The sequence below is a fragment of the Mytilus californianus genome, unplaced genomic scaffold (genome assembly GCF_021869535.1).
Source record: "Mytilus californianus isolate M0D057914Y unplaced genomic scaffold, xbMytCali1.0.p SCAF_5, whole genome shotgun sequence".
Lineage (NCBI taxonomy): Eukaryota > Metazoa > Mollusca > Bivalvia > Mytilida > Mytilidae > Mytilus > Mytilus californianus.
Window position 1 is genome coordinate 102,308,473 of NW_026262701.1, and position 27,953 is coordinate 102,336,425.

General features: G+C 32.8%; 1 protein-coding gene across 2 annotated transcripts; it reads left to right on the forward strand.

The window, feature by feature from the left end:
* The first annotated feature begins 163 nt into the window (after window positions 1-163).
* Window positions 164-27,913, forward strand: LOC127702138 (uncharacterized). 2 transcript variants are annotated; one of them, XM_052206240.1, is made up of 10 exons: window positions 10,556-10,727; window positions 10,814-10,904; window positions 13,332-13,448; window positions 15,175-15,235; window positions 16,060-16,105; window positions 19,018-19,046; window positions 19,503-19,571; window positions 22,853-22,985; window positions 25,044-25,214; window positions 26,966-27,913. In XM_052206240.1, exons 3-10 carry the CDS (start codon window positions 13,339-13,341, stop codon window positions 27,811-27,813), a joined length of 1,467 nt encoding a protein of 488 aa, XP_052062200.1. In that variant the 5' UTR covers window positions 10,556-10,727; window positions 10,814-10,904; window positions 13,332-13,338; the 3' UTR covers window positions 27,814-27,913. The 2 variants fall into 2 exon arrangements, with proteins under 2 accessions (XP_052062199.1, XP_052062200.1); XM_052206239.1 differs by lacking the exons at window positions 10,556-10,727; window positions 10,814-10,904 and adding an exon at window positions 164-260.
* Window positions 27,914-27,953: the final 40 nt, after the last annotated feature.

Consider the following 27,953-nt stretch of genomic DNA (forward strand, 5'->3'; position numbering starts at 1 on the left):
CCATGTCGTACGTTAATTTATTTATTTATTTATTTATTTATTTATTTATTTATTTATTTATTTATTTATTTATTTATTTATTTTTGGGGTTACGTTGTGGTACTGTGTTAGTTTTTTTTTTTGGTGTTCTGTCAAATCTTGAATGAGTCTCACAGGGAACAGTCTGACAAACACTGCTTCGTTTAATTTTGGAGAGACTGGTCGAGAGGTTTACTGATAGTCGACTTTTATCTAATGCCAGTAATCTGTTTACATTGAAAGTAAGGCTTAGTATCATGTTCTTACTATTAAGGATTAAGTTGAAGGAAATTGATCCATATTTTTTTCTGGAAGGCGTCCAAGCAAGAAATTATAAACTGATCAAAAGCGGTCTCCAAAGACCCAGGGACTTTCTATACTAGAAATAGTACTGTATAGAAAGTCCCTGAAAGACCTCATATTTTTGTTGCGCTAGGGAAGATAAAAAAAAATCAAACAAATCATGGGTTGATCTCTTTTGGAATTCTGTGTTCATAACAGAGTATAAGTTAGGGATATGCGGCGTGACTTTTTACCCCAATATACCCCAACATACCCCAATATACACCCATGGATATGTATTGTTTTATTACTTCAATCACATTATTCAGAACAAAGATTTTTGTTTCTTGTTTGTAAGTATGGTGCCTGTAATTTATGCTAGAGCCTAGAGGTAGAAACCCAACTCAATCAACACATAATTGGAGTGTGTGCCCAAATAAACAATCAGAGATATATGACTGAAACATTGAACAAACCAAGTGTGTTTTAGGACATTAATAAGATTATATGTCAAATGTAGGGAGCGTCTTTTTACCACAGAACACCACAGAACACCACAGAACACCCAAAATTTACCACAGAACTTCGAAATAATAAGACCAGACATTATTATCATGTTATTGTTCATTCTTTTTATAATTTGACATTTATTATTCAAATAAATTTAATTTTTCTATTTAGGGTCGACTCACTAACGCTACTCCCCCAACTGAATGGCCAATATAAATTGGGATTATACAGAAAACCACATGCTATTAAAACCATAATATATTTATATTTGTGACATTTATATTTTAAATACATTTTAATCTTTTTTGTAATTTTAATTCATTTTTGAAAATGTTTAGACGCATTACGTAATTATTTGTTAAATTTATTTTGTTTTAGCAGGTGTTTTTTTTTGTCACTTTTTTATGAATTCTATGTTAAGAGTTTTTACAATAAATAATCAAAATGGTTAATGTGACATTTTATTGAAGTTGTTGTCAACAAATAATTAAACTTTATTAAAGTGATTAATGAAGTAATTTGTTAAGCTGATATCTAGAGTTGTTAAAACAATTGGCTAATGTTTGTACATCAAAGTTTTCTCCATTTATAGAGTTATATATAAAACTTCAAAAAGATATCTAAAGTTGTTGTAGGACAGTAATAATTGAGTTGACTTATAACATATTATAAGTGTGTCTTTTTAATTGTCAATTAAAAGTTCAAGCTCGATGACTGTTTTTGGAATCTTATGTTGTGTTGTATCTTCTCCAATCATTTAACAATATTTCGGATTTTTACCATATTTTGTATGCATTTAGAAATTGTTGAACTGAAACTTTATATCGAAAAAAAAACTGGTATATGTAGCATTTACATATATATAATTAAAGTACCGAAATTTAATTAGATTAACCAATTTTGACACTTGTGGTAATCACCAATCAAGCCAATTAACATGTCATTTAAACTATCACACCTGAGACATCAAATACATTTAATTGAATTACCTTATATAATCAGGTGGCAACTAGAATCCAAACATTGAAGAATTTTGTAAATATTCAATTATTAATGATATATATATTATATTAAATAGAATGTTGAAAGCAGTCTTCCTGTTCTAGTTATTGTGAAGTCATTTCAAGATTACAATTTTTATGATAATATAATTCAAGATTAAAATGTGAACCGATGATCACCATCATTTTAGTTGAAAAATTAAGATTATTGTCTTATAGGTTTATTAATTTCACAGAATAAATAGTTACATATGAGAAATATTAACTCTTTCTTAATTTCATGAAAAAATATTGTAAAACAAAAGAGATATTAACACTTTTTATCGATCAGTTCAATACATTCAAAGCGTATATTGATCAGCGACTGAGAAAACCGTACTGCTAAAAACTATTTTTTTAAATGTTTATTTTAGATTTTCATTATTACAATGCATTATTTTAGTGTCTCAAAGGTCTCCAAATGTAAACAAAATATGCCAAATAACAAGAAAGCTATGATAATTTTCATCTCATCCAGTCAATCATCATCAGTGTCATTGGTGTAACCCGAATTAAAGAAATAATATATACTAGTAACTCTGAATTATTAGATTTTCGTTTTATAAAGTAATTTTACTGTTCTGTGGCATATTTCAGTAGTTTTGTTGTAATTTGTGTAGTTCTGTGGTACATTTTGAGTGTTCTGTGGTATTCTGTGGTGTTCTGTGGTAAAAAGACGCTCCGTCAAATGTAGGCTTCAATGTATGTCCATCCAGTGTAAACTGCTCCTTATTGTGGAATGAGAAAAAGATGGACTTGTAATTCAATGAATCAAATATATAATGCCTTTGTTATTAAGTAAAAGACCAAAATACAACACAGTGTTAAAAAAAGACTTGAAAAAGATGAAAAAACTGTGATCCATCAAACTGTACTCAAAAACTAAAGGTGAAGTGATAGAACCTCACTAAAATGAATAGATGCAGTCCTGTAAATCCGCCCACATAAGGCTTTGATCATATGTATTTCTGCTTAATTATATACAAATTCTATCAAATTTAAATTAGATGTTTCGTGAGATTTGAAGTGTGAAGACGTACTTTTGGTGGCGGGATAACATTTTATGAAACATTGTGTTTTATCAGGAATTTTTAAATGCCACAGCATTTTATGTGACCAATTGACTTTCTTAAAACCATATATTAACTTTTAGTGCGAAATTTTATGGTTTTAAATTGATAAACTTTGTATCACTGCCAACAAGCATGGCGACCGACCAATGAAAAAATGGCCGCCATATTTTGAAAAATATTTTGACCGTCTTGTGCTGAGTCCCAAACATAACCATCCAGCTTATCTACATTCATATTAGTATTCATATTGAGTGACTGAATAGTAAATAATAACATTTTCTGTCTGCAGTAACAATAACATTGCTTTTCCGCTTCATGCATATATAGTACGCCGCTTCATGCATACAACACTAGCTATGCACGCATAGATATCTGAAATATATATATATAAACATTTTAATCTAACATATAGTTCTAGTCATCAATATTCATCGTACTTAGAAAGCTTTAAACTGTAAAATATATATGTCCGAGACAAAATTAGTAAAGTATCTTCAGAGACCTATTGCACCTGTCAATGGTAGTTTAAAATACACACCTGTAATCTTAGCAGATAGCAAAGGATTTTGTTTAAGAAATCAAGTCACAACTCCAGAAGATAGACATATAAAATGGTGGTGTAAAAGTGGCTCCAAAATTCAAGACAGTTATAGCTGGCTCAATAACAACATTCATAGTAGAATTAAAAATATTGGAAAAATTCACATCTATATTTGGCTAGGCACCTGCAATCTAACTACTAAATGCAAGAAAAAGATTACACTGAACAGTCAAGGAGATCAAACAGTTGATTATATTGTGCAATACTTTAACAAATTTATTGAACTGTTAAGTCAATATCCAAGCTCAAAGTTAACATTTTTAGAAGTACCAGTATATTCTATAAAAGGGTATAATAAATCAACAGATAACAATCTAATACAAGAATATAAAACATTAGACAAAGAACTTGAACGCCAAATATTTGTGCTCAATGGACATAAAAGACATTTCAACACCCAACTTAACACAAGCTCCCCTAATTTCTCCATTCATCTGAAGGTTTCTTCGAAACGTCGTACTCGCTCTCGTACGGAAACAGTCCATTACTATAACTACTCATTATACAGTGACGGAATCCATCCAAAACAAAATTTAGCATTAGTCTGGCTACTTGAAATCTCAGAGAGAGTCAAAACTGACTGCTGGTCGTGAACAGTGGAGTAATAAGAAATAGCAACTGAATAACTGCCGATAGTGTTTCAGTACAGTCTGCATGGGAACTCCAAGCTAACTGTATCTGAACACACATACTCAAAATCAGTTATTATGGCGCTAACTACAAAAACTCCCAATATCAACACTAGTAACAAAGTTATTGATCACATACACGACTCTGACACCATCACAAAATGCTACAGCTTGAATTTTGAAAAAACCTTGAAAAAGAAACTTGATGCTACAAAACGCACAGAAATATCTTATGAAATAACGGGCGGTGGTCTGACCGCTGAGCTTGACACAATATCATTTGAGCTTCTTCTATTTGCTTGCAAGACTCTTTACAATGACATGTCAAATGTTCGCATTGACATAAGCAAAGCTAAAGGTCGCAACATAGTACAATATACATTCATGGTTAAAGATGACAATAATGGAGGTTATATATTCAATCTATATACAACTAGATGATCTATGTTAGTCGATGGCAAAAAGACAAATTACTTTATTCAGGAAGATCTTGAAAAAATCCATACAATCATGAGGAAAACAAATCTGAAAGGCATAAAAATAGACAAAGATAACCTCAATAAATTACTGGCAGATAAGCTTGAATATATCCTAAGCAATGTAGAGGCTAACAATACAACTTCTGTTGACTCTAACCCTGTTAAATGCTTGAAATGTAAACGTAATTGCAAGACTAGTGTATAAATGGTCACTGGGTACATTACTCTTGTGAAAAATTATCCCTCACAGAAATTCAAAACCTACCACATATTGACTATTGTTGTAAAACATGTAGCAAGCAACCTATCACTGTACCGTATGCTATCACGGCTGCTGAAGTTTTATTAAGAGAGGAGACGATAGATGATGAAAAATGTCTAGTGTGCAATGATGAAATGACGGTTGACAAACAAGCCTGTCCAACATGCAACCACATTTCTCATAACAAGTGCTTTAACATAAACTCTGATCAATGTTACAGCTGCCATGCAATAGAAGAACAACGAACTCTTAGTGAAAATCAAACACGGGTAGAAAATAAAAGTAATATCGACAAATTTATTGACCACCAAACAGATGTAAGTCATGATGACACAACAACCATTATAGCATGCAATAACAACTTCTGCAGTGGCCTACAACAGACTATACAGACAGCAAGTGACCAAGTGAACAATACACCACAAACAGTCACATCAGAGAAAGAAGGTATATCTACTACGCCAATGTTAACCAACAAGCAAGAACAACAAATTAAGCAAAAAGAATTAAAGCAACAAGAACTTAAACTGAAAAAAAGAGAGGAACAACTACGTTTAAAAGAAGCTGTCGTAAATGATCAATCCAAAGACAAAACTAGACTGTACGACATGATACATAAACTTGAAGCAAGAAATAATGAGCTTGAAAAAACAATCAAGTCCCTATATCACAAGATCAACAATGAAGACAACACAATGAACAGAAACAATGTAACACAAGAGAGTAGTAGGTCAGACTCAAACTCAACAAGAAGCAACAACGATAATCTAGCCAATGCTATAAAGGAAAAAGTCTCTGGCTATATATTAAGAAAGGTAGACAAAGAAATAGATCATCTAATAAGACTAGAAGAAAGTGTAAACAATACTCCTGCTGAAACATACAACTATGGATACTATGACTATCCCTCTATTCCTACTCATAGTCAACAAGACATTTACTATAGCAGTCAGCAGCAGAGTTACCATTACCCCTATTATCAACACGATAACTGGTCATACAACCATCACTACTATCCTGATTGTAATGAATATCAAGAATATCAAGAATATAGTAATAATAGCAACCTCATAACAGTACAATTAGAACAAGAAACAGGAAATATTGATAAAGGAAGGAACCATTCACAACAACAGAACGAAAGAATCAACAAGCACAAACTCAAAACAACTCAGAACTCCACACATGATCATAATATACAAACAGCCCGTCATTCAGAAACTCTACAGTGTGGTTTTACAGGATTTAACAAGTACAACGCTCTACATACCGAGGGACAACCGATTTTTTACAGAGACCAAAGCAAAAATCAGAAAACAAATTTAGAACATTTTTTATACCAAAAAAGCCTCAGACAGCCGCCATTCTGATAAAAAGTAGGGAAGATGAAAAGACAGATGTAAATAGTAGACAGTGCCTGAATGTTTTATCTTTTAACTGTAAAAATGTAAATACTTGCGGACTATTATTTAATGATGTAAATAAAATTGCGGATATATGTTTGCTACAGGAAACATGGCTATTTAGCTGTCAAATGGATATGCTTAATGAATTGAACCAAGAATATATTGGAATTGGTAAAGCCGTCGACTCAAAAGATCCAATCCCACCAACACATATGCCTAGAGGTCACGGAGGTGTCGCAATCATGTGGAAAAAACAACTTGATAGTTATATCACACAACTTCCAGATGGGAACGAGCGTATACAATGCATTGAATTCAGGGGAGCAGAACCACTTCTAATCATTTCAGTATATCTGCCTTGTAAGGGGTCATCAGACTGTATAGAAGAATTTCAGGAGTGTATAGATCTATTACACGAAATATACTCAAAATTTAAAGATACTCACATCATACTACTTGGAGGAGATCTAAATGAAAATGCAAACCAATTTTCTAATAGTAAAAGATCAAAACATCTTCAGGAATTTATGAAAGAACATAATCTTTTAACTAAAGACCTAGGTCCGACCTTTATACACCCAAATGGTTGCGACTCGACTTGCATTGACTTCTTCTTATATAGCGAAAATTTCAGCAGGAGTATTGTTAAAATCATCAAGCTTGAAAACATACCTGGAAACATCTCAGACCACTACCCTATCGTAGCAAGAATTAAATATGACTATTGTATACATAATAAACCTAACAAAAGGGTATGTCCGACTCCGAAAATCAACTGGGACAAAGTAGATATTGAGAAATATAATTCAACAATAGAAAGTGGCATATTAGAATTGAACAAAAACCTCCAATCTATACAAGATATTGAACTTGCTTATATAGACTTAAATCAACTATTATCTAAGGCGGCATCAACTTTAGGACCAACCAGACGAATAAGGAAGAAGAAACCAAAACTACAAGTAATGACACCAGAAATTCGTAAAGCTATAACTGACAAGAAAAATGCATACTTTGATTGGAAACAGAACAACCGACCTAATGATCCCAATAATCAGTGGTTACAGAAGAAAAAAGTAACAACTTGTAACCTAAGAAAAGAGTGCAGGTTAACACTAGCAAAACAACAGCTAGAAAGGAAAACTGAACTGATTAATGCTAAAAGTAACAACTCCAATTTATTTTTCAAACTTATCCGACGTCAAAGAGGAAGATCTAGTATGCATATTGATGAGCTAAATGTAAACGGACAAAAATACAACACTGAAGGGGAATCTTGGAGGGCTTTAGAGAACACTTTGCAAATCTAGCTGAACAAAGTGATAATAGTCAATTCGACCAAACATATATTGAACAGGTAGACAACGAATATGCTACTATTATAGATATATGTAAACATGACTTCAAGCACATTCCAGTGAAGAAGCAAGAGGTCAAGGATGCCATTAAAAGCCTTAATCGAAACAAATCCCCAGATACCTATGGAGTCACTGCTGAAAATTTAATTCATGGTGGAGAAATACTTGCCTCATATATACAAACTCTACTAAACAGCTCCTTTAAATTCTGCTTTATACCTGATATTATCAAATTTGGAATATTAACACCAGTCTTCAAAAATAAAGGCAACAAGAATGACGCAAAAAATTATAGAGGCATCACAATAACTCCAACTCTATCAAAAATCATAGAAACTGTACTTAAATTTCGCATCAACCCCAAAATTATCTGTCTACAAAATCCACTCCAGCGAGGCTTTACCAAAAACGCATCTCCTTTATATTGCTCATTAATTATGGAGGAATTTCAACGAGAGAACAAAGATCTGAAAAGAGAAACAATATTTGTCATGCTAGATGCTAAGGCAGCCTTTGACGTAGTAAAACACTCAAGCCTTATACGTAAATTATTTCATATGGGACTCACACCGCAAGAAATACTCATGATTGATGATCTATATAAAAATGCAAAATCCAGTGTCAAATGGAACGGTGAACAATCCAATGCCATTCAATATTGAACAAGGTGTTCGACAAGGCGGTACACTTAGTGCCGACCTTTACAAAGTTTATGTAAACGATCTATTAAACGAAATATGTAACACCGATTTTGGGGGACATATTGGAACGATCAACTGTAGTGCGCCTACTTGCGCTGATGATCTTACCATAACAAGTAACTCTCAGTTCGAAGCGCAAATACTAGTCAACATAGCTAACGACTACACCAAAAGAGAATCATATATTATACAACCTACTAAAAGCGTTGTACTACCTATACAAACCAACACCATCACCCACAATGATATGACACTCCTTATGGATGAGAGGGAAATGCCTACGGTTGATAAAACCACACATATTGGGATACAAAGATCAAACTGTAACACACAACTAGTAACAGCGGAGGAAAATATTAAGAAGGCAAGAAGAGCATTATACAGTTTAATGGCAAGTGGCTTGCATGGAGAAAATGGACTAGACCCATCTACATCTATATCCACTTTCAGAACCTATGTTATGCCCATCCTACTATATGGACTGGATGTTATAATGACCAACAGCAAATCTTTGAAAATATTACAATCTTTCTACAAGAAAATGATTAAACAAATCTTATCTTTACCAATATCAACTGCAGACCCAGCTATATATTTATTATCTGGATTACTACCCATAAATGCTGAAATAGATATTAAAATTATTACATTACTTGGAAATATTCTATGTTCTGACAAATCAATCGTTGAATGGAAAATCGCCAATCGTCAATTAAAAATTAAATCGTGCAAAAGCAACAGCTGGTTCATAGATGCAAAGAAAATCTGTATTAAATACCAACTAACAGATCCTGTAGAATTTTTGGATACTGTAACAACTAAAGAAACATGGAAAAAAAGCATGGTCAACAAAATTAAAACATACTGGCATAGAAAGATCTTGGATGAGAAAGAAAATTTCAATAGCTTACAATACTTAGCTGCAATATACAGACTTGGTCATTGTCATCCGTTGGTCAGTATATCCACTTCTGACCCTAAACTAGTACAAAAATTGCCACCGCGAGTGAAAATCGCTACAGGAGGATACATCCTACAATCCCAAAGAGCCAAATATAATTCTAATGTAGTGGACCCAACATGTCAACTATGCAAAAATGGAGAAGAATCATTATCTCATTTCCTGCTTACATGTGTAACTTTAGATGCTATAAGAAAACCCATATTAGAAAGAATAATGATAACGGCCAGTAGTCAATAACATAGAACTACTAAGACTGATTTGTGATCCTTACAACTACTGCAATAATAACAACGATCAAATTTTGGATAATATTTCGAAAATTCTTGAACCGCAATGCAGGAAAATGATCCACCTACTCCATACAACAAGATATAGACTACTAGGTTTGGGCAGTAAACAACCGAAAAAGAGAAGGAAAGTTTAAGACTGTTAGTTAAAGTGTTGTGTAAGTGACTCAGCTTAAGACGGTCCAAATTATCAATTCTTATTTAGATAATTTTAGATTTTAAAAATTAACCTATTGCGTATATTATAAACTGACAGTTTGTGTATATAATACTCTGGTGGATGGAACTTTTATTTGTGTGATATTTATATATATTCGTGTTGGTGGTGGATATCACTCCAGCTAGACTTGGAGGTGTGCCTTGACTGGCAGAATTTATTATACAGATTACAGAGATTGATTCACTGACAATTCAACTTTGAGTAGTTTATCTCAATTCCCCAAAAATATCGGAAATAAATTTTATAATCAACAAAACAAGTGGATCATCCGTGTTTTTATCAGAAATGTGTTTGTCTGGTATTTATCCGCCCATGAGCAGTAAATATGTATTGAGGGCCAGTTTATCACAAATTTTATGAAAGGAAAAGGTTATCTCTTTATTAATAGACCACTTATAAAGGAATTCCAGATAATCCAAAAAAAAATTTCAAGTCAGAAATGAGATTTGTAAGCAATAATATGATTATCGTTAGCTTTAGGAACTGTATTATATATCACTAGATATTTTCATAATAAAGGATTTTTCTTTAAAATTTGACATGCAGTGATGATAAGTACAGTTCCTATGAATAAAATAGCAGACGAAATATTCACAGAAGTGACAATTATGGAAGTAAATGGGAGTGGGCGGGTTTACCGGTCGGGCGGAATTACCAGACACTACTGTAAGGATACATTGAAGGAAAACTAAAGATGAAGTGATAGAACCTCACTAATATGAATTAAGGATACATTGAAGGAAGCTTGTTTCTGTACTGGTTAAGTAGTGCAGTACAAATGTACATTCAAAGAAGCTAGTTTCTTTACTGGTGAAGGAGTGCAGTATATTGAAGGAAGCTAGTTTCTGTACTGGTGAAGGAGTGCAGTACAATGGAAGAAAGCTAGTTTCTGGACTGGTGAAGGAGTGCAGTACATTGAAGGAAGCTAGTTACTGTACTAGTGAAGGAGGGCAGTACATTGGTAGAAGCTAGTTTCTGTACAGGTGAAGGAGTGCAGTACATTGGAAGAAGCTAGATGAACAAAATCTTTGGACTTGACAGTAGTTCTTGCTATCACTTTTGTTATTCTTGATGGTATTCCAATTGAAATGCTTGTATTTGTAAAAGTCTGAATTACCAAAACTGTAGTAAGGAACCTTACATACAACATTTTTGTCCCCTGCGAACGCTTTGCGGGGGACATAGACATACCGGGCGTCCGTCCGTGTGTCCGTCCGTCCGGTCTTGCTAGCGCTCTCACAGGTACAATTCTTGCCAGATTTTTATAAAACTTATACTATAGGTTAATATCAGTAATATCTTGGACAGGCCGGTCGACTTTTTTTTTGAAAGAGTTATATATATATACGCCCCTTAGAAATATTAAATTTATGGAAAATGGCCTCGTTAGCGCTCTCACGGGTTCAATTCTTGCCAGATTTTTATAAAACTTATATACTATAGGTTAACATCAGCATATCTCGGACAAGTTCTGTAATGGTGAGTCTGACCAATCGACTTTTTTTAGAAGAGTTACAAAATGTATGCTCCTTGGAAATATTAAATTTATGGAAAATGGCCTCGTTAGCGCTCTCACAGGTACAATTCTTGCCAGATTTTTATAAAACTTATACTATAGGTTAATATCAGCAATATCTCGGACAACTTATATAATGGTGGCCGATCGACTTTTTTAAAAGAGTTATGCCCCTTGGAAAAATGGCCTCATTAGGGCTCTCACGGGTGCAATTCTTGCTAGATTTTTATAAAACTTATACTATAGGTTAATATCAGCAATATCTCATACAAGTTCTATAATGGTGGCCGATCGACTTTTTTTAAAAGAGTTATGCCCCTTGGGAATATTATATTTATGGAAAATAGCCTCGTTAGTCATGTTAGTGCTGTCACGGGTACAATTCTTGCCAGATCTTTATACGACCGCAAAATTTTTTTTGAGTCGTATAATGCTATCATGTCGTCGTCTGAGTCGTCCGAAGACGCATTTAGTTACGGACAATAACTTTAGTTTAAGTGAATGGATCTCTATAAATTTTTACCAGAAGGTTCAATACTACTAAAGGAAGGTCTGAGATTTTAAGGGTTATGGTACCAACAGTTAAGGAATTAGGGGCCAAAAAGAGGCCAAAAATAAGCATTTTTGTAACTTCCAGACAGTAACTTGTGTGTTAGTGTATGGATCTCTCTGACATTGTACCACAAGGTTCCATATCACAAAGGGAATGCTGGGATTGATTTTGGGGGTAATTGCCTCAAAATTTTAGGAATTAGGGGCAAAAAAAGGGACTAAAAACAACAAGCATTTTTCTAGTTTCATGACAATAACTTGTGTTTAAGTGTATGGATCTTTCTGAAATTGTACCAACTTGTGTTTAAGTGTATGGATCTTTCTGAAATTGTACTGCAAGGTTCCATATCACTAAGGGAAAGCTGGAATTGAGTTTGGGGGTAATTGCCCAAAACGTTTAGGAATTAGGGGCCAAAAATAAGCATTTTTCTAGTTTCCAGACAATAACTTGTGTTCAAGTGTATGGATCTCTCTGAAATTGTACTGCTATGGTACCATATCACAAAGGGAAGGCTGGGATTGATTTTGGGGGAAATTGCCTCAAAATTTTAGGAATTAGGGGCCAAAAAAGGGTAAAAAAACAAGCATTTTTCTAGTTTCAGGACAATAACTTGTGTGTAAGTGTATGGATCTTTATGAAATTGTACTATAAGGTTCCATATCACATAGGGAAAGCTGGGTTTGAGTTTGGGGGGTAATTGTCCTAAACATTTAGGAATTTGGGGCCAAAAAACAAGCATTTTTCTAGTTTCCAGACAATAACTTGTGTTCAAGTGTATGGATCTCTCTGAAATTGTACTGCAAGGTACCATACCACAAAGGGAAGGCTGGGATTGAGTTTGGGGGTGATGAATCGTAAGGGGGTTCAAAAAATTGGGGGGGGGGGATTTTTTTTTCCTTTTTTTTTCTTTTAAAATTTTCCATTTTAAGTTGGTTATTTCTGATTTATATATAAAAGCAAATAATGATATGGTTTGAATAGGTAAATTATAATTTTTTTAAGTTCTTAGACCACATTCATTCTGTGTCAGAAACCTATGCTGTGTCAAGTTTTTAATCACAATCCAAATTCAGAGCTGTATCAAGCTTGAATGTTGTGTCCATACTTGCCCCAACTGTTCAGGGTTCGACCTCTGCGGTCGTATCAAGCTGCGCCCAGCGGAGCATTTTATTTTAAAACTTATAGTATATTATAATTTGTTTTAAAGAACCAAAAATAAGAGTTTTCTAGTTATTGCCCTTGTACCTTGGATAGATAAAATATGTGCAACAATTTCAAAAACATTTTAGATATATCAAAACAGATATTAAATTTCTTGCAATTTTATACAATTACATAAATATTTTTACTCTGTTATTATTTTTAAGCTGAATATTTCCATTCATTAATCAGTGTTATAAAATAATTATAATAAGTATTTGGCTATTTTTAGCTTAGAGATGGCAGCTAATCGACCAAGGAGACATAAACCAGAGATACCTACTCTTTACCATGATAATGACAAGTGGAGCCTTATAGAGAAAAGAAGATACCAAAGAGCTTTGTTGAAGTACAAATCACTTTATTTCTTAATAATTATTTATAGATGCATATTGTAGTTAAAAAAAATAATTAAAGAGACAGTTTACATTACACAAGTTATGTTTTGAGGTGAAAACTGAAAATTTGTTAAAAAAATATGTTTGTGTCAATTTTAGGACTCTTTATAAGGGTAATTCAGAGCAAACCCCTTTTTTTTGTCACATGTTCACAAATATAAAAATCAATACCAGTAATTACTTTAATGTTACTTCAATATTCAAATTGGATTCATTTCATTTGTACTTTTTTTCTGAAAAAAATATGTTTGTGTCAATTTTAGGACTCTTATAAGGGTAATTAAGAGCAAACCACTTTTTTATGGTCATATGTTCACAAATACAAAAATCAATAATTAATTTAATTTTACTTCAATATTCAAATTGGATTCAATTCATTTGCACTTTTTTCTGAAGATTTTTTAAGTAGAGTTATTACACTTTTAAAAGTGAGTAATGGATTTCTATTAAGAGTTGATGAGGCACAGAAGGGGTAATTGTTATAATATAATTCTTTGCAAATTTTAAATATTATTGACTTTAAACCCATTGATAAATGAATAAATAATTGATCAATAATCTATAAATAGTTGGGATTACTGAAAAACAAATTTATTTTTTGAAGATGAAATATTTATATTTAAAATTGAGAATGGAAAAGAGGAATATGTCAAAGAGACAACAACCTGACCAAAGAGCAGATAACAGCCAAAGGCCACCAATGGGTCTTCAACGCAGCGAGAAAATCCCGCACCCGGAGGTGGTCCTCAGCTGGCCCCTAAATAAAATTATGTACTTGTTCAGTGAAAATGGACGTCACACTAAACTCCAAAACATATAAAGGAACTAAAATTAAAAAAAACATACAAGACTAACAAAGGCCAGAGGCTCCTGACTTGGGACAGGCACAAAAATGCGGCGGGGTTAAACATGTTTTGTGAGATCTCAACCCTCCCCTATACCTCTAGCCAATGTAGAATAAAGAAACACATAGCAATACGCATAGTAAAACTCAGTTTAAAAGAAATCCGAATCCGATGTCAGAATAGGTAACAAAAGAAACTAAGCAAAATGACAATGATACATAAATTAACAAAGGACTACTAGTCAGTTACTGACATGCCAGCTCCAGATCTCAATTAAACTGATTGAAAGATTATGTCTTCATCATTTGAAAATCAGGTACAATCCCTCCCGTTAGGGGTTTAGTATCATACCATCATAAAATATATGAGAAGAACATAACCCGTATCATGCCAACAACTGGTTTTAGATAAATGTTTATTTCCGATGCAAAGACCCTATGAGTGAATCAATATTAATACCAAAATATGCAATCCTTAATGACCTGACAACAGTATCGTAACTATATCCCTTCCGAATAAGTCTGTTTAAAGATTTGGTTAGCTTTTGAGATGAATGCCGACATTTTTGTGCTTTGTAAAGAATATTACCATAAAATATTGGATGTGAAATACCTGAACGTATAAGATGTCTGCATGTTGATTTATATTTACGAATGATGTCCTTGTACCGATGATAAAATTTAGTAAATGTTTTGACTAGTTTGTGATATCGAAAACCCTGGTGTAATAATTTTTCAGTAATAAAGAGATTTCTTTCGCTGAAATCAAATACGTTGTTACATACACGAGCGAATCGAACAAGTTGTTATGTGATATTGATATTGTGTTGTAGGTATAGTCCTCTAGAAGTAGAAAAAATTTCTAAATGTGTTCAAACCAAAAGTGCAAAGGAGGTGAGTTAGATAATATATAATACAAATTTTCAATTTACCAATTTTGCAACCATTTTTAACAGAGTAAGACGAAGTCCAAAACTGGCTTTTAGTATGTTGATGTTGGGCGGGGAAAAGTGGGTACCTAATTTGTGTAATCAACTCAAGTTCTCAACCAAGAACCCTGAAACTTCACAGGAAGATTGCCCATATGTTGAAATTGTGCACCTGCTATTATGGAATTTTTATGTTTCATATTTTAAATATTTAAATGTTCAGTATTGAGCATTCTCCATTGTTTAAGAAACATTCTGGGCAACCTGGCCATTTTAGTCTTTGATCTATTTTTATATAGCTGTAACAATGTTATTGTGCATGTTTTACTTTACTTATTGTTTGTTTTAAATGTACATAGATAACTTGCAAAATGATGGAAAAAATCTTTGTAAAGTTTTGAAAAACTAGATTGTTTTTTTAGAGAGCAAGTGTAACCCAACATGACCATATTTGTATCCTTTTGTTTAGTTTGCTTTTGTAGACATGAAGTTTAAAGTTTCAACTTTGGCCCACATCTACAAATGTACAAATATTGTAAACTTATGCTATATAAAAACTTGACATGTTGTCATTGATAAAATGGCTGTCATCATTCTGCAAATATGTCAGTATTTTTGTTTAGAAAATTAAGACACCTTGAGTAAAATGTTCAAACTACAAATTTACATTTAAAATTTTACATTTTTGATTCAAAATGACAAATAGACAGATGGATGGAACAATATTGAATATCCATCGACCTCTAACAAAGTAAGGGCAACTGATATAGATCACATTTATTTCTGTAGGTAAAGGCATATTTAGAACTAATGGAGAAGAAAGTAAAGAAAAAAGGTAAGTTTTTATTGACTTGTAATTTTGAATAATATATATCCAGGAATTGACATAAAAAATTTTGAAGGCATATATGTTATTCCATGTTCGGTATTGGATTTTTGTCCACAGGTTTTGGTAGTACAGCTTATTTCCATATTTGACAATTATGGTATTTGAAGGAATTAGGAAAATTTCCTCCCTGATAAATTAAGAACATGATATATTATTATTGAATGTACTAATTTGGTCAGGATATTTAATGATTCCTTAGATTAAAATCAGGTACTTAGCAGGGATCTCAATGACCTGTTTTATCTTCCGCCATCGTCAAATGATCCCCGCCATTGTTAAATTATCTTCCGCCCTCGTCAAATGATCCCTGCCATTGTCAAAATTTGTGATCATTTCACTAGCAGCCACCATTTTTGTTAGCAATTATAATCAATTGCATGTAATTGCATAACCCTTATTGAATTATAATCCAAAGGGTCCTCCTGATTACAGTTTTAAAGCCTTGAGGGATATCCGGTTAAAGATCGCTAATCACTTGTACAGGTAAATCGACACACCTGATAGAACACTTGATCAAAATAGATGATTGATTGCATTATTAGTACCCTACTGACGAAGTCGAGTTGTTTGCACTCCATCCGTCAGTCCGTCTGTCTGTCTGTCTGTCCATCCGTCAGTCCGGCAAATCAATTTTCCACACTTTTTTTCTTCGTGCTTGAAGATATTGATTTGATATTTGGTGTATTGTTTTATCATGACAAGTTACAGATCAAGTTCGAATTTTGTTCCAGTCTGACGATTTTGTGCTGAGTTTTGGTCCTTGAACTTAGAAAATTCACTCAAATAATCAGTTTTCCGCATTTTTTTTTGTCATGTTTGAAGATAATGATTTGATGATTGGTATATAGTTTTATCATGACAAGTTACAGATCAAGTTCGAATTTTGGTCTGGTCTAATGATTTTGTGTAGAGTTATGGTCCTTGGACATAGAAAATTCACTCAAATAATCAGTTTTCCTTAATTTTTTTCGTCATACTTGAAGATATTGAGGTGATATTTGTTATATAGTTTACACCATGACAGTTTATAGATCAAGTTAGCATTTTGTTCCAGTACAATGAATTTTTAACCGGTAGGGGACTATGTATTGCCAGGCAATACTCACAAAATGCTTGTTTAATTATGTTTCAGCAATGCTAATGAAAATTTAGGTTACAAAATCAATTTTAAATCCAGTTACAAAGAAAGTTTTTACAAGTCAAACACATTCTTTTATACTGACCTACGCAATCAGCATCCCCCTTATTAAACAAGTACAAAATAAGATGTAATACAGAACACAATTTCATGCCAAATAACACGAGTACAGCAATTATTGATGATATTGAATAACTTTACAAGTTTAAAAGTAAATACATGAATATAAGCTGCAACATGATAATCTGAAGAAGTATTGTATCGTAATTCAGAATTCATTCCATAGTTTACAATCAAGTTAATACATCCTGTTTACATTCAGAATCTAAAAATGCATGTTGCATAGTCTTTTACAATGAAATTTGCAATTTATAGTCATTAAAACCATTTAGGTTGTAAACGTTTGCCTGCTAAATTTTTCTTCAACATTTTTCAAAACAGGTACGAAACTTCTTGTTGTTGATGCTGCAAATCGTCGATACCGGTTCATGACTTCTGAATTTTACAGTGAAAAAGGATCCCCCCTCCCCCTGATTTTTAAATCCTAAACAATTACCAAAATATCAAGAAAACGACTTGGGAACCTTAAGGACAGTTTGTGGTCATTCTTGACTAAGGGGGAGCCATGCAGGCTTGACATTGGAATTGTTACAAATGACGATTAATGAAAATATTGGTTATACTATAATGAAAGAAATATAATTAGATATATATATCAGTCTATTCATCATTCCTTACATAGAAATGGAGGAATGAAATACTTTCGATCACGCCATGCCATTGATGCGGGGTTTTGTCATGGTGAGAGTTCCTCCATCGTTAAATTTTTATCCGTGGAGATCCCTGACTTAGACTAAATAATTTCACTTCAAATTTTGAATGTTACAATGCTGTCATTTACGATGAAATGGAATCATGATCAGAAAAATAAAAATTTGGATTAACTTTTAATCCAAATCAGGATTGTAGTCCTTTGGAAAAGTTTAAAATTTGGATAAAAAAATTCTTATAGATTTAACAAACCTTGTTTTTGGGCTAATTTCATGAACATGATCATACATTTAGGGCAAGAGTTTACAGTCAGTTAATTCACACCTAAATCTTGTAAGTTGGCAGGTATGTGTATGTCACGTATCTAGGTCAGGTATGTGTATGTCAGGTATGTGTATGTCAGGTATGTGTTTGTCAGGTATGTGTATGTCAGGTATGTGTATGTCAGATATGTGTATGTCCGGTATGTGTATGTCAGGTATGTGTATGTCATATATGTATATGTCAGGTATGTGTATGTCAGGTAAGTGTATGTCAGATATGTGTTTATCTGGTATGTGTATGTCAGGTATGTGTATGTCAGATATGTATATGTCAGTCATGTGTATGTTACTAATTTCAGTGCACACAATAATTCCTAGGGTTAGCTTTATCATGTATGCTTGAGATGAAAATTTTGGGAATCCTAATTACATGTAATCAACATCAAAACCAAATGGGACTGAAGATTTCAACAAAATCATCTATAGTCCTACAACCAAATGTAAGCAGAAGTTCAACAGATCACTGCCATTCCAGCAGTCCATAAACTGTTGGCCCAAAAAGAATACCATTAAAAAATGATTTAGGAACTATTTTAACAGCTTTATGAAATTGCCACTGTTTTGTTTTTATTATTCATAAAAAAATTCTAATAAAATAATAAGTTTAATTATTTTTTTATTTCCAGCGCAAGAAAGACCAAAAGAAGCAACAGAGGTATGTTAAAAGTTTATATGTATGTTCAAGACCAAAAACTCAGGAATTTAGAAAGCATATACTAGTAGTGGACATCAACATGATTTAAAATAGTCTAATGTTAAATTGCGTCCTTAGTTTTAGTCCAATTACATAATTAAGGAACTGATTTTTTTACAATGACAATGTATCATTTAAATCATGTCAGTGCTAAAGCTTTGTTTTTTAAGGGAATAATACTCTCAGGGATAAACTTATAATACCTTCTTCAAAACGCATGTATCTTGAATAAATTTTAAGCTCGATACCACTAGTTTTGAGAAGACAATTATGTGCCACATTTGGAACTTCAAATCCTTGTAGGAATAATCAGAGCAGTTCAAACTGTCTACGGACTGCTTTGCCGCAGGGAGTTGGTACCCAAGTTTTTGTTATTTCGCATAATTTAGTGACCTTAACATGTTACATTTATTTCAGCTGTGGGGTACTTTAGCTTCAGACTTAGTATCATGTGAATTGAAGGATTATAGTGAAGCTTTATCACAGGTATGTCAAAATAGTTAACGGTAGACCATATGAAATAAATCTTAGTCACTGTCACACACAAAAAATTTGCTCCTGGCTTTACATATTTAGTAATAAAATGAAAGCATCCATCCTGTAGAAAGAAAAAAGAAGAAAGAGAACAAGAAATGAATCACTTGTAAACAAACAAAAAATCATTCATGGAAAAACAGTACTTACATAATTTTATATGCAATGAATCTTGTGTTAACTGAACTAATTCTGCACTTGGATTGTTGTATCAAGACATACAATAAAATGGAAAAGAACATTTATAGTGTATCCATTCATGACACATATTCTATATTTGTACTTGACAAAATCAGAAGCAAATTAAAAGCAGTTTTATTGCTGTTCTTGGTCTCGTCGCAGTAATGCCTAAAAACATTGAACAATAGGTCTAACTTCACTGCATATCCCAAATGACCTCTAGCATAGTTTTGAACAGAATTCTTTGCTATAGGTCAATCACGCTACAACTGTGCATATTCATTTTTGTCGAGCCTGGGAGTTTTGTCGCAAAAGCGAGACATAGCGATCCTACATTCTGTCGGCGGCATCCACAAATATTCACTCTGTGGTTAAAGTTTTTGAAATTTTAATAACTTTCTTAAACTATCCTGGATTTATACCAAACTTGGACAGAAGCTTGTTTATGATCATAAGATAGTATCCAGAAGTAAATTTTGTAAAAAAAAAATCCTGTTTTTCCGTATTTTACTCATAAATGGACTTAGTTTTTCTGCCAGTTAACATTACATTCACTCTGTGGTTAAAGTTTTAAAAATTTTAATAACTTTCTTAAACTATCCTGGATTTGTACCAAACTTGGACAGAAGCTTGTTTATGATCAAAAGCTAGTATCTAGAAGGAAATTTTGTAAAAATTTATTTCCTGTTTTTCCGTATATTACTTATAAATGGACTTAGTTTTTCTTCCAGTTAACATTACATACAGTCTGCAGTTAGAGTTTTTAAAACATTTATTAGATTCATAAACCATCCTGGATTTTTACCAAACTTGGACAGAAGCTTCTTACAATCAAAAGATAGTATCTAGAGTAAAATTTTTAATAATTTTTTCCATATTTTGGTTGAGCCTACGACTTTTGTCGCAAAAGCAAGACATAGCGATCCTACATCAGTCGTCGTCTGAATTAAGGGATAAATCATCAAGCAATGTAAAAATTATCTTCTTTATCATTTGTTCATTCAATAAATTTATGTTTCAACTCTTTTATAAATCTATAGATTTGATTGCATACTGTATTCATTTTTTACAAGCATAACTTTTTTCATACATTTCAAACGTTTTATTTCATAAACTGTAAATCTATTATGTGCATTCCCCTATCACACTGATAACATAGACAACAGCAAAAGAAAGCGAGACACTGGGTTCCGCAGAACCCTTTTGAATTTTTATACGACCGCAAAAAAAATTTGTGGTCGTATATTGGTATGGCGTTGACGTCGTCGACGTCGTCTGAAGACACATTGGTTTTCGCACTCTAACTTTAGTTTAAGTGAATGGATCTCTATGAAATTTTACCATAAGGTTCAATACCACAAAAGGAAGGTTGGGATTGATTTTGGGGGTTATGGTACCAACAGTTAAGGAATTAGGGGCCAAAAATAAGCATTTTTGTAACTTCCAGACATAACTTGTGTGTTAGTGTATTGATCTCTCTGACATTGTACCACAAGGTTCCATATCACAAAGGGAATGTTTGGATTGATTTTGGGGGTAATTGCCTCAAAATTTTAGGAATTAGGGGCTAAAAAAACAAGCATTTTTCTAGTTTCATGACAATAACTTGTGTGTAAGTCTATGGATCTTTCTGAAATTGTACTACAAGGTTCCATATCACAAAGGGAAAGCTGGGTTTGAGTTTGGGGGTAATTGCCCAAAACGTTTAGGAAAAAGGGGCCAAAAATAAGCATTTTTCTAGTTTCCAGACAATAACTTGTGTTCAAGTGTATGGATCTCTCTGAAATTGTACTGCAAGGTTCCATATCACATAGGGAATTTTTGGATTGATTTTGGGGGTAATTGCCTCAAAATTTTAGGAATTAGGGGCCAAAAAAGGGGCAAAAAACAAGCATTTCTCTAGTTTCATGACAATAACTTGTGTGTAAGTCTATGGATCTTTCTGAAGTTGTACTACAAGGTTCCATATCACAAAGGGAAAGCTGGAATTGAGTTTGGGGGTAATTGCACTAAACATTTAAGAATAAAGGGCCAAAAAGGGTCCACAAATAAGCACTTTTCTAGTTTCCAGACAATAACTTGTGTTCAGGTGTATGGATCTCTCTGAAATTATACTGCAAGGTACCATACCACAAAAGGAAGGCTGGGATTGATTTTGGGGGGTCATTGCCTCAAAATTTTAGGAATAAGGGGCCTAAAAAGGGGCAAAAAACAAGCATTTTTCTAGTTTCAGGACAATAACGTGTGTGTAAGTGAATGGATCTTTATGAAATTGTACTACAAGGTTCCATATCACAAAGGGAAAGCTGGGTTTGAGTTTGGGGGTAATTGCCCTAAATGTTAAGAATATTGGGCCAAAAAGGGGCCAAAAAACAAGCATTTTTCTAGTTTCCAGACAATAACTTGTGTTCAAGTGTATGGATCTCTATGAAATTGTACTGCAAGGTACCATACCACAAAGGGAAGGCTGGGATTGAGTTTGGGGGTGATGAATCATAAGGGGGTTCAAAAAATTTGGGGGGGGATTTTTTTTTCCTTTTTTTTTCTTCAAAATTTTCCATTTTAAATTGGTTATTTCTGATTTATATATAAAAGCAAATAATAATGATATGGTTTGAATAGGTAAATTAAAATTTTTTAAGTTCTTAGACCACATTCATTCTGTGTCAGAAACCTATGCTGTGTCAAATATTTAATCATAATCCAAATTCAGTGCTGTATCAAGCTTGAATGTTGTGTCCATACTTGCCCCAACTGTTCAGGGTTTGACCTCTGCGGTCGTATCAAGCTGCGCCCAGCGGAGCATTTTATTTACTTAAGTAAAGCAAACACTTGTCTTATCAGATCAAAATATTTATCACTGAAGGTGTTTATTTTAGCTAAACTTCACTGTATGAATAATGAAAATTATTTTGTAAAAAATATTGTGGTTATTTCCGTATTTAAAACATTTATACTGAGAAACTCCTGGGGCTTTTGCCAAATTAAGTTTTATCTTCGTAAAATTAATAAATTGTTTTGGCCACATGATCTGAAGTCCAGAATATTTTCAGGTAATGGCTGTAGCAGGAAATTTAGAAAATCCTTACCCACCAGATTCTCCTGATGCTCCAGATTACAGTTCTATTTATAGATACATGTCTGCTATTCTCGCAGGGACCGATTTACCATATTTAGGATATCTTGGTAATATATATATGTTATTGTATAGCCAAGTAGGCTAATTCAACACATTTGCCATTTTGTCACAGTGAGTATTATATGGTTTTCAGGTTTCATACAGGGTATTTAATGTGACATTTCCAGCTGAGGGTTCATATTCCCTGAGCCGGAGGCAAAGGGAGTATAAACCCTCAGCCGGGAATGTCACATTATATTCCCTGTCTTGAACCTGAATAAAACATATATTAAGGATACCCCTCCTTAATGTATCTGACAGTACCAGGTATTTGTTGAACATTCATCATGCAGTATATAGAGAATATCATATGGCTTTTTCAATATCACACCCGTATCAACCAGAGACACCGAGGGATTATATTGGTTGAGGGTTGATACAGGGTGTGATATTGAAAAAGCCATATCATATACACTTTATTATATACTTCAAGATTTTTTTATACGACCGCAAAAATTAAAAAAATTTTGGTCGTATATTGGTATCACGTCATCGTCCGGCGTCGTCGTCGTCAGCGTCGTCCGAAGACAGATGGTTTCCGGATAATAACTTTAGTATAAGTAAATAGAAATCAATAAAATTTTAACACAAGGTTTATAACCACTAAAGGAAGGTTGGGATTGATTTTGGGGGTTATGGTCCCAACTGGTTAGGAATTAGGGGCCAAAAAGGGGCCCAAATAAGCATTTTTGTAGTTTCCAGACAATAACTTGTGTTAAAGTGTATGAATCTCTCTGAAATTATACCACAAGTTTCCATACTACAAAGGGATGGTTAGGAATGACTTTGGGGGATTATGGTTCAAACCAATTAGTAACTAGGGGTAAAAAAAGGGGAAAAACAAGGGTTTTTCTGGTTAAAGGACAATTGAGACAATTTAAAAGCAGTGTAAGGGAGGTAATCCAAATCAATTAAAAGAACACTGTTTGATTACCTCCCTTACACTGCTTGTAAATTATGTATTAAGAAATGATGATTGTCTTGAGGTGATTAGCTGTCAATTTATTTTTAGCAGTTACTATTAATTAATATTAATTTCAGCCATGACTATGTATGTCATTTTATATTTTAAAACTTTTATGATGTATTTAAATGGGTAATTATGGTTGCAAACTCCATTAGAAATTTGAATTAAGCCTTTACAACTGTGACTGATATCGATGACATGACGTCGTAGAGTTTAGGGGTTTGATAAAGCTTTTGCAACCATGACTGATATCGATATCATCACGGATGGCTGATACAGCACGATTGCCATTGATTGTATTATACATACAGTTTACCTAAGTATATAATAATGGTATTTAGAACACATTTCTGTATATTTTGTGTCATTTGCCTAAAAAGCACTTTTTACCATCTTGACAAATAGATTTTTTTAACGTAAGAAATATTTTTTAATATAAAGTATTTAGTTTTCATATTCACTGTTTGTATTCCCGGTAGGTGACTTTTTATGCTTTTTGACCGACAGAAATATTGATAAATCCAACCTGATATATTTTTAGTGAAAGATTTTATAATTTGCAATCATTTATCATGTATGCAATACTTTCTTATAATACTTTTAGCAATTTACTTAGTATTTGGTGAGAAAATAGCGTGATTTTAAATAAAAAATGTATATTTGAATGATAATCATCATTTTTTTCCCTCTAAAAACGTCATATATAGCCTGGCTGTTTCCAGAATATATACTAACATCTCTGTGTAGTTATCCAATCACAAAACTTGACACATTTGTAATCTGTAATATATTTCATTACAAATTATCATTTTGCATGAAACCATTAATTTGGTTAAAAGTGAAGTGGGAAAGAACCATCAGTACATGAACTATATTTACTGGAAAAAAATTACCTAAGGCAAGAAAAAAATCTTCGAAAGATACCAGTCATATAATTTTGTATGCCAGTTCAATTTTAACACAATGTTATGAAAAATAAGCAGGATTATCCATGTTATCTGTTATCACTAGATCACCTAGTTCTGGGTTTGAAAAGAAAAGACTTTACAGAGATCATGCATCACACAGTTAATAAAAATACTTGTTGTTTGTTTTGTAGAATGTAGTATTGTTCAAGATCTACTTCATGGTTTGGTGGATACAATCAGAACATCTGATACAAGTAAACAGCAGGAGATTATGATTAACAAATATCATCTATTGACCAGTAAAATAGATATCAACAACACTATGCTTAATGTAAAGAGGTGTCGTAAAGCTGTCAATAATGGTATGGGTTATTCCATTATATTAAATGGGGGAGGGTAGGAAGGGATTTTTTATTTTTGGACATTAGTGCTTTCTGCAATACTCAATTTAGTTATTGTAAACATTTCAATACGTAAACCATGGGGGTGTCATGTGCTCCTGGTGCGGCTGTTTACTATGATAGGTGTAGATTGACATATGGGTCATTTTTAAAAAATGTTGAATTTTCAGTACACCTATGCTATTCTTTTTATTTTTAATGAAAAATGCAGTTGCAAGTGTTTAAATGACAGTGTGTATGATTTATGAGTCAAAACATCAATAATAAGCACGATTTAGATCTATTTTGATAAGATTAAAATATATTCAAGTCAGATTTTTGCGTAATTTATGTGCGTACAGTATCAGTGTAACACATTTCAAATGATTTTTTCCTGTTTTCTGATTGCCTTGAAATCTGCAGAGAACTATTTTACGACGTTTATGATAACTCTTACAAAAAATCACAGTTTATTATTATATGTAACATTTTTTCTACAAACTAAATTCAATCCGCGTACATGAAATGCATGTTTATCCTGTTATTGCTACTAGATCGACCTTTAAATTGTTTCTCCCTATTTATATGGAACTATTTAGTGATGATTTCAAAAGCACTAAGCATCCTTAGAATTGAACACAGCACATTTCTTGCATATCATTGTAAAGAAAATACACGACGTTTAGTGAAAAAAAAGTGGGTATCCTTGTATCCTGTTTCCAACCAATTTATTAATTGCAACAATATTATTCTTGTCAAAAGTGCAAATACATGTTGGAAATCAAGACCATAAAAGAAAAACATATTATCACTGCCTACAAGGGAGAAGTTATTTCACAACAGTATTCATAAATATTAAAATTTGTCTATCCTGTTACTATGGTTACTATGGTTACAATAACAGGGTAGACAATATTTGATTGAAACGACTACAAAAAGTATATAATTACATATATATTTTACAAATAATGAAATGTTTTGTTATTTGAACTCATTTAAAGGTAACAACATCTTTATCTTTGCAGTTTAGCACACACAAAATGCAATACTGCTATCAGTAACAGGATAGACAAAATGGATAACAGGATAGAACTTAATTTGGTGATATATTGTTAACATACATTCCTGTTACCAAAAACAAAATCACAAAAGTAAAACAAAATGCGAGGGAATAACTTGATGTTGGGTTTATTAGAAAGAGAAAAAAATACTGAACATTATGAATTGCTATCTTAGACTTACGTTGCTGATGGTTATTTTTATAACCATTGAAAACCAATTTTTAGAGGTATTTTTTCAGTACACCAAGGAAAATTGACGAACAATCTATCAATACTCAGAATGAAAATGTATAGAAGTTTTGTTCTTGAAAACAACCTCATTGCCAATGAAAAACAAGCTTTAAATTTTATCCAGACCTTTTCTAAATAGCCAAAAATTCCTTTGAACATGGTAACAGGAAAGACAAAATATTCCACCACCTGTCGAAAAATGTTTCCATATATTCTTGTATGACACGAGTAAGGTTGCATTTTTTATATGTTGTTTCAAAAGTATTATAGTGTACTTGTTTTGATATGCTTATCAAGAGGGCTGTTTAAACTAGTAACTTTTATTCATATTGCAATTTCAAAGTTCAACTTTTTTTTTTTAAATGACCCATATCACACAATTCTGGAGCAAATTTAAGTAATCAGCTACATGTACCATGATTATTCTGTTCACAATTTCAGATTTTTCTGACTTTGAAAAAGCTGGGAATGATGCACACAGGCCCAGATCTCCCATACTTATAGACGAGAGCGTACCAGTTTATAAAAAAAAGAAAGAAGAGAGCACACCAGTCAATAAAAGAAAGAGAGGTAGACCAGTGAAAAGAATATCTACCTCATCTGAAACTGTACCTGCAGACAAGGAACCAGAAGACCAGTTGTCTACAAGTCAGGATAAAGAATCAAATAGAACAGACAAAATTTCTGACACTCCAGGAAAAAAAGGATTGAGAAAAGATTCTAGTCCTCTGCCTGGTCCATCAGGAGATGGCTCGGGTACAGATAAAAGTCAATATCCAAATTTAAAGATGCAGAATAAATCTGATCAAAAGGTTACCGAAACTCAAAAAAGTGCTACAAAAAGAGGTCAGTCAGCAAAAGCTACCACTAACGCTGAGGGTGACAGTTCTAAAGAGAAATCTTTACCACCCAGTATCAGTCAAAAACAGCCTGGACCGTCAGTTGAAACAACATTTAGTTCTTTAGCACCCAATGAAAATGGTCAAGATGAAGTAGATGGAAGTCAAAATGAAGATATTCCAAAGAAGCCTTCATTGTTTACATTGAATCCATTTTGTATTCCAATAGACTTAATTAGATTTAATCCTTTGGTTTCACCAACAGTTGTCTTTAACCAAGTAAAAAAGAATTTAACACAGATTCCAGGTATTGTACCAAAAACACAAAGGAATGAAAGACAGCAGAAGGATGGAGAGGTGGATGTAATTTGTATGAATGAGAAAAAACACATTATTGGTAGAGAAAAATTCATCTCTATAGTTCGTACTAGCATGAATGATGACGACTGAAAATATAAGTCAAAAAGAAAAGTTAAATGCAAAAAAAAAAATGCCTTTAATGTTCAGGATCATGTCTTTTCTCAACTGTAATAAAGATTTTGAAAAATGACCTTATTCTGGTTTGATTGATTTGTCTGATACTATGCTTA